This window comes from Myotis brandtii, unplaced genomic scaffold, assembly GCF_000412655.1.
Source record: "Myotis brandtii unplaced genomic scaffold, ASM41265v1 scaffold191, whole genome shotgun sequence".
NCBI lineage: Eukaryota > Metazoa > Chordata > Mammalia > Chiroptera > Vespertilionidae > Myotis > Myotis brandtii.
Genome location: NW_005357115.1, coordinates 6,962,673 through 6,970,350, shown reverse-complemented (window position 1 = coordinate 6,970,350; position 7,678 = coordinate 6,962,673). Strand labels below are relative to the sequence as shown.

The following is a 7,678-nucleotide window of genomic DNA, read 5'->3' as shown; positions in this document are numbered from 1 at the left end:
TTGCTCAGCAAACAATTTCCGATCGTTTACAAGCAATGGGAAAGATTTTAAAGGAAGGAAAATGGGTGCCACGTCAACTGAACGAAAGACAAATGGAAAACTGAAAAGTCATCAGTAAAATGTTTCAACGGCACGAAAGAAAGTATTTTTTGCATCGAATTGTGACTGGCGATGAAAAGTGGATTTATTTTGAGAATCCCAAATGCACAAAATTATGGGTTGATCCAGGTCAACCATCAACATCAACTGACTGCAAGGCCAAATCGCTTTGGAAAAAAGACAATGCTCTGCGTTTGGTGGGATCAGGAAGGTGTGGTATTATGAGCTTCTAAAACCAGGTTAAACCATTAATACTGATTGCTACCAGCAGAAAATAATCAATTTGAACCACGCTTTTATCGTAAAACCACCAGAATGGGCCAGAAGACACAGCAAAGTAATTTTGCTTCATGATGACGCACCATCACACACTTCAAAACCAGTTAAAGACACGTTAAAAGATCTTGCCTGGAAAGTATTAACCCACCCGCCGTATTCACCAGACCTTGCTCCTTCAGATTATCACTTGTTCCGATCGATGACACATGCACTTTCTGAGCAGCACTTCAAAACGTACGAAAAAGTGGAAAACTGGGTCTCTGAAGATCTGCCTCAAAACAAGAAAAGTTCTATTGGGACGGTATCCACAAATTACCTGAAAGATGGGGGAAATGTGTAGCTAGCGATGGACATTACTGTGAATAAAGCATTTTTGATTGTTCTCTTAAAATTATTGTGTTTTCTTTGATTACAAAATCCACATTTTTAACTAGTACTGGATTTCTGCAACAGTCTTGTAACCAGTCTCTCTCTTCTTTCTCTCCATTTGGATAGGTATATATATTTTTAAGTTATTTCATAGGTTGCGAAATTGTGTTCCAGAAAGGCAATCACATTTATACTTCCACCAGAATTATGTGTATGAGTGTCCATGCTGGTGTCCTTCCATTCTCTCTCTCTCTCTCTCTCTCTTTCTCTCTCTCTCCTTTCCTCTCTCCCTTCCTTTTTTCCTTCTTTCTTTTTACCTTTGTTAATTTTCTAGACCCCCTCCCCAAAGAATCTTATTGTTTTAATGAAAACTTATTTGGTTATTAATAAGGTTAAACACTCCCACTCCTCATTGAACAATTGTATTTCCTCTTTGTGAATTTGCCTTTTGCTAATTTTTCTCTTGGGATGTTTGTCTTTAAAATTGTGTCCATCCACTTATGTCAATCTCATGGCATTGTACTTATGTCAGTAAGTTGCTGTGAATACTTGTTTGTACTTAGATACCATATATTACAGTTATATGAAAGAATAAGCGTGTTTTATACAGCTAACAGCTCAGAGTGCAAGCCACTATTAACAGAGGGACAAGTATGGAGTGAGGCATGACAGTGTGGGGAGGGGCTCAGGAGACTTTTACAGTCACTTAACCTTTCGTCTTCACAGTCATCCCACAGGCAGGTAAAGTAGATAAAGCAGGTATTTTTCCCATTTCACAATGACGTGTGCCAGGGCACACATGAATAAGATCTTCCAAGCCCCAATCCAGTTTTTCTACCATGTCACACTGATTCATCTGTTTATTTATAGAAGGCAAATAAAGCATTAACATATATCAAATATTAGTAATTATGAAGCACTTTTTAAAAACTTTTCTTTAGCATGAAGGACCAGGACCAGGTTATTATGACTTGAAAATACCTTCAGCAAGTTCCGTTACTTCTTGTTTTCGATCCAAAGTACCTCGATTCTTGCCTGCTTGTTCGGTAAGTATTCTAAAAGACAGATTGTGGTTGTAAGTTTTATGGCCATGTGCTGGCGGGGGGGGAGGTTGTGAAGATGGGATGGGGAGTATTATATAACAATTCGTGTGTGTGTGTGTGTGTGTGTGTGTGTGTGTGTGTGTGTGTGTGTGTAATTGCTTGTCAAGGCAGCAGAGTCTAGAGCTCAAATACCTGGCAAGCCCTGGGCCAGATTCAGGCCCAGGTGGCTCCTGAAGACTGCAGCTGCATTATGGGTCCAGCTGAGAGGAGCCAGCACAGTGATTAGACATCCATGCTATGACCTGGGTGCTTTGTGGGGAAATGCCTTTAATGAATTGAGGCAGGCAGTGGACAAGTGGCTGCCCCCTCCATCCAGAACTGTCTTTCTTTGTATGTGTGGCTTCTAAGAGCAAAAAGGAGGAGCAGAAACATTATTATTGAACCCAAGGAGACCATGAGGGCATGAGCAATCATCCTGCCCTTAAGGACTCAGGAGACAGGGAAGAGGCGCAAGTCCACTTAGAGATATAAAGCAGGTAGATTCTGGGAGTGTGTGAGAGCCTCAAAGACCCAGGGAAGACCAAGGAAGATCTCAAAAGCATAACATGGAATTTATGAACAGTGGCTTTTTTTTTAAATGCTAAAAGACAGTTTTAATTTTCATGGCTTTGGTGTTTCCAGCCTGCACACAGTCTGAAAGTCTCTCAAACTTGCTGGTATATAACCAGATTTGAGGTAGTTGGGAGACAGGAATTTAAATCCCACCTGTAAGGAAAGGGACCTACCCTGGGGGAAGGAGGGCGGGGGAAGCTGGGCAGTGGCTGGGAGAGGGTGGCCCAGGTGCTTGCCTTCAGGATCTTGTTCCAGAGTTGCCAGCTGTGGTGTAGGGTAATGCAGTCTTTATTTGGAGGTATGAATACTGGGGAGTCCCTGCCAATAAAATTAAAAGCAGATGGACAACAGGAGGTTGGTGGATTCCTTAATCAGATCCTCATACCCTAATGGCATCGCCATGATCCGGATGCAGAATTTTGTTGGCGCTCACAGGGCTGAGCATCCCCAGGAAGCTGCAGCCATGCTAACCAAACCCCCAAGAGATGCTGGAGAAGCCAGAGGGGGTTGCTGGTGTTGGGGCTGTTACTCTGTGGAGTGTCTCCCATTATAGGAAGCTCTTCATGGAAGCCAAGGACAACCAGGAGCTTGCTGGTGACAGTGAAATCAGGGCTAGGGGGTGGAGCCAGATGTTCTCAAGGTTTCAGAACCATAATCGGCAGCCTCCTGAGGGGAGGTCTTGGTGGGTGGGTTGGCGGGGGGGCGGGCAGAGGGAGGGGCCGTGCAGACCCACAAACCTATCCTATGGGCCCGTTTTCCAGGACTTCTCCCACAGGCTGCTTCCTCATTAACAGCACTAATAAAGGCTTCAGCTTTTTTGACATCTGGCCAGGACTTGATGAGATTTCCAGGCTGCTCCTCTGCTTTTGGCAAAGGAAACATCCTGTCATTTAAAGCGGCTTCTGCAGGCAGCTGACCTCATCCAGGCCGGGCTGACTCTGTCCCACTCTCAGAGTAATCCAATTTCCACTCTCACTGTCTCCCGAAGAGATAACAAGCTGCAAGGAAGGAAGGAAATGACAAGAAGGTGATAACAGGGCTAGCTGGTGTGTGGAGCGTGTGGAGCGCCTGTCCTGGAGGGCCTCCCGTGAGCCTCAGAACCTCATTTGATGGGGGAGGCCTGGGAAGCCCATGGCCCAAGGCCACACCGAGCCATTAGGGGTGAGGCTAGGACCTGAACCCAGGCCTATCTGACAACAAAATTCTTCCCTTAACCACACACACAGAACCTGGTGTCCCTCCAGCAACCCAAGATAAAATTCCCTTGGGTTTCGAGAATATGTGGGCACCCCAGCATGGAAAACACTGGCCTAAGAAATCCAAGTCGTAGTTTATGGAAATGACAGTCATTTGCATTTATCACCACACAACAGAAGCTTTGTCTAAACAATTGGCACAATAATTTCTTAAAGAATTTCATCAAAATGAAAACACGATTTTTAAAAAAGTGGAACTCATAGACCCCTTAGAATACGCTGACCCTGGGCCCACAGACTGTGGCAGAGAAATGCCTTACTACTCGTGCTGGGTCAGCGATAGAAACTCACGAGTTGGGACTTCTGAGGTCAACCACTCAGGTGCAGAGTGCACTCTCTCCAACCCCTTACTGCCAGGGGAGGTTCACTAGAGGGGACGCCGAGGCATGCCCAGGGACAGATTGCCCTGTGGGAGCGAGCGTGCCTTGAGGCAGAGGTGGCATGTGAGCTGCCACCCCCGAAGGTCTAGGCCCCGTTGCTTGCTTGTCTCTCAGCACTTGGGCAGCCATGGGGAGAGGGGCCGACAGGAGCAGGTCTGAGCGCCGAGGACATGCGCCAGTGCAAGGGTGCCCCGGGCCTTGTCTCCCTCTGTGGGGTTTGCCGGCCACACCTGAGCCAGCGGCCAGGCTCAGCAGGCTCCAGGGTTTTGGTGTCACGCTCTCATCGGTGTCCTTTCCTGTTCTGTTTTCAGAGAACCCCGGGCCCAGGAACATACACATCTTCAGCACAATACCCCAAGCAGCCCCGGAGCATAGCCAAAATGGGGCGAGAACATAGTCTTTTCTTCAACAACACAATTGGCTTTTAAAATAAAGCCATCTTTGCGCTAAGCTGCTTTGTTTTAGCAAGTTATTACGTTTGGAAAACTCTATTATGTTTACTCTTAGGAGGATTTGAACACAGAACCGAACAGATTGCCCCGAGTGACCACCCAGCCTGCTTACCTGGACTAGTCTCAGCACAACTTCCAGTTCACTTTCAAAAGTGTCCTGATTGGAACAATAAGTTTTGTGCTCAATCTGTTCATTTTCAAAGGTCGTCTTCCTGGAGAGTTTCCCGGCTGCCCTTGCGGCAGCTTAGACAGGCCCGATGTGTCCAGGCCGTGCTCTGTGGGCCTCGACCCTCCGGCTGGGCCTGGACTGCACGAGGGTTGCGATACCTCTCGGCCTCAGGGAGACTTCAGGGGGTGGGGGTGCGCATTCAACCAAGGCCAAGCTGAGCTTGATGGGATCCCAACAGGTGGTTCTTTCTCTCTCTCAACTCCTTGAAAAGAACAATATTTATTCAACTCCACGAGTATTTGTGGTTTCAAGTCAACACAAATATTTTGAGTATCTGCTCTGTGCCAGGTGCTGTGTAGGGACTGGGGAGTGCGGGCTTAAAAAAAAGATGGAGGCATGTGACTGAGTTTGGGGAGGGCTGTAGGGGAGGTGAGGCCAGGAGGGTAGTTTGGGGTGGTCCTCGGCTGGAGGGAGGCTTTGAACGCTGGGCCAAGCAGCTCCTTCTGGTGCTGGGAGCTCAGGGGCAGTTTCACCGAGAGGACAGGCCCTCGTCTCAGGAAGCTGGTGTCCAGAGGAACAATTTCTCCAATGAAGGCCCAGGCAGTCAGAAGCAGGGACAAGGCAGCATTCGGGAGGACAGCCAAGGGACCAAGAGGCTGAGAGGCAGAGAGGAGAGGGAAGAAGGTGGCAGGCAAGGAACCTGGTTTGGACAAAAGGCAAGGATAAACATTTGCATACTTACCTGGTAGGGGAGACACCATGATCACGAAGGTTGTTTTCCCAGGGCGAGGCCTATCACACTCCGCATGTGCTGACCATTGTGATTTCCCCAAATGTGGGACACTCGACTGCACAATTTGTGGTAGTGGGGGATGGTGCAAAAGGAATAAACATTTGCTGGAGGGGAACAGAGGGAGCCTAGCCTGGCCGGACTGGCATGGAGGATGGGAGGGGGTTGGGTGAGGTTCCGTCAGGAGGCCGGGACCACAGGCAGCCGCGCATGCCAAGGAGGCCTTCTCAGGGAGCTGCGCTGGAGAGACGGCACACATGAGAGCTGGGGTCTCACAAAGGGTGAGGAGATTCCAGTCACTGATCAATAATTGGAAGGAACTTTAAAAAATGCGTATACAATAGTTTGTTATATTTTAAAAGGAGTTTGTTATAGTTTGCTAGTCTTGTAAGTGCTTATCAAAGGAGTATTGGGGGCAAGGAAGGACAGGCCCCATCTCACTGAATTCATTTAAATTTCCCATTTGTGGGAGAAACACCCGGCATTGCATTCCTTCAGGGCCTAAGAGCCACTGGAAGATCAGAGGGATGTCTCAGGCGCTGGCTCCTGTCCCACTTAGATCAGAGGGTGGCCCAGGGCAGGTAGTTCCGCCTTTTATTCTCCAAGTTGGGTCAGAGTCTCCGCTGGATCAGCTGGTGCTGACAGAGGTGTTTTCTCCAGTTGCACCTGGTGCTCAGGGAAGTGGCTCTAGACCAATGGTTCTCAACCTTGGCTGCACATTAGAATCACCTGGGAATCTTTTTAAAATCCTGGTTTCTGGGCCTCATCCTCCGGAAATTGTTTTTTTGTTATGGGGTGAGGTCATAACTTTGGCCAGGTAGTCACCGAGGTGCTGGCAGGATCTAGGTGGTGAGGAGAATGTTTTACTTCTCCTCTTTGGCGTATTCCAATATTTTATAGAATTTTATACAGTTAGGGAGAGGCTCTCCCAAAGAGGCCGGAGGGATTCTGGATGGCTTTCTCTCACCACGAGCCTAAAATCGAGACACTATTTGAAGAGCAGGGCTCCTCCTGTCCTTGCCAAGATGGAGAGACGGACAGACCTAAGTTGACCTTAAGCTTGAGCTCTGAGATTGGGATAGTAACACCTGTCAACTAGGGCCATTGTGCACATCAAATGATATGGCCACAAGGGCTCAGCAAAGCCTAGTGCAGATGGAGGAGACTTGCATCCTAAGCCCCAGAGGCCTTCCCTGCAGGACCCTCCTCCCTCCTCCATTGGCTGCTGCGACACTGGCTCCTCAAGATCCCTGCCTGGCGTCCCTGAGCAGCCTCTGTTCCTCTCTCCTCTGAATTTGGCTTCAACCAAAGGAAATGGCTCTTCTTGGCTGCAAATGTCTTCTGCTGTTTCCATGTGAAATTCCTCTCCATGAAGTCAGAGCTTGTCAAAGTCACAGCACTGCTGGGGACAGTGTGTCCTCCCCCCTCTCCTCCCCTCTTTCTCTCCTTCCTCACCCCCACTGCTTTCTGGACCTGCAGGTGACACCTTCCAGACCCACAGGCTGAGGGCCACAGGCTGCTTAGGTGACTGGCCCTGCCTCCAGCATCATTTCTTACCTGCTGGATGCCACCTACCTAGATGCAGCACAGAGCTGCCAGGACTCAGGTCCCCGATTGTAGGATTGCTTTGAAAGCCCTGTTATCTTGAAAATACAGTTCAAAATCTACAAGTTCAGAATCAGTGGTTCTAAGCTGCATTTCAGAATCCCCTGGGGAGACTTTAAAATTCTTGGTGTTGTCAGCACCCAAACAGATCACATCAAACTCTCTGGGGGTAGAACTCAGGCCCAGTTTTTGTTTTTTGTTTTTTTTTAAAGCTTCTCCCCCTCCCCCACCCCAGTTGATTCCAATGAGTGGCCAAGGTTGAGAACCACCCCTAAGATGGTGTGGAGGCACCAAGCACCAATAACTCTGGGTGAGGGCACAGGTAGTTCTCCCACCCCTACAGGTTTATGAGCAGGGCCCTTGCCCTAGAGTTCCCTCTCCAGGTATGAAGAAGAGATTGACCTGCATTAGCATCTGAGTCTAAAGGAAAAAGGATGGCGCAGGGCCAGTTTGGGTGAAGTTAGTGCCTAGAGCAGTACCAGGCAGAGGTTGTTCTGGGTAGAAAGGACAGCAGGGCCCTGAACCCAGGCACCTCTTGCCAGCCTGACCCCTCTCCGGGCTCCTCACAGATCTTTAGTTTTGGCCAAAGGCATGGCTGCTGGCTTGCCAAGCCTCCAGGCCCAA

At 48.6% G+C, this 7,678-nt stretch overlaps 1 protein-coding gene across 1 annotated transcript in view; it reads left to right on the top strand.

The window, feature by feature from the left end:
- The window catches only part of LOC102243919 (chromosome unknown open reading frame, human C2orf61), a 37,061-nt gene extending 30,900 nt beyond the window's left edge, over nt 1–6,161 (top strand). Inside the window, 3 exon segments of the mRNA XM_005864803.2 lie at nt 1,689–1,793; nt 4,350–4,449; nt 4,452–6,161. Coding sequence (XP_005864865.1) covers nt 1,689–1,793; nt 4,350–4,449; nt 4,452–4,471 — 225 coding nt within the window. The 3' untranslated portion in view covers nt 4,472–6,161.
- The last annotated feature ends 1,517 nt before the right edge of the window (nt 6,162–7,678 follow it).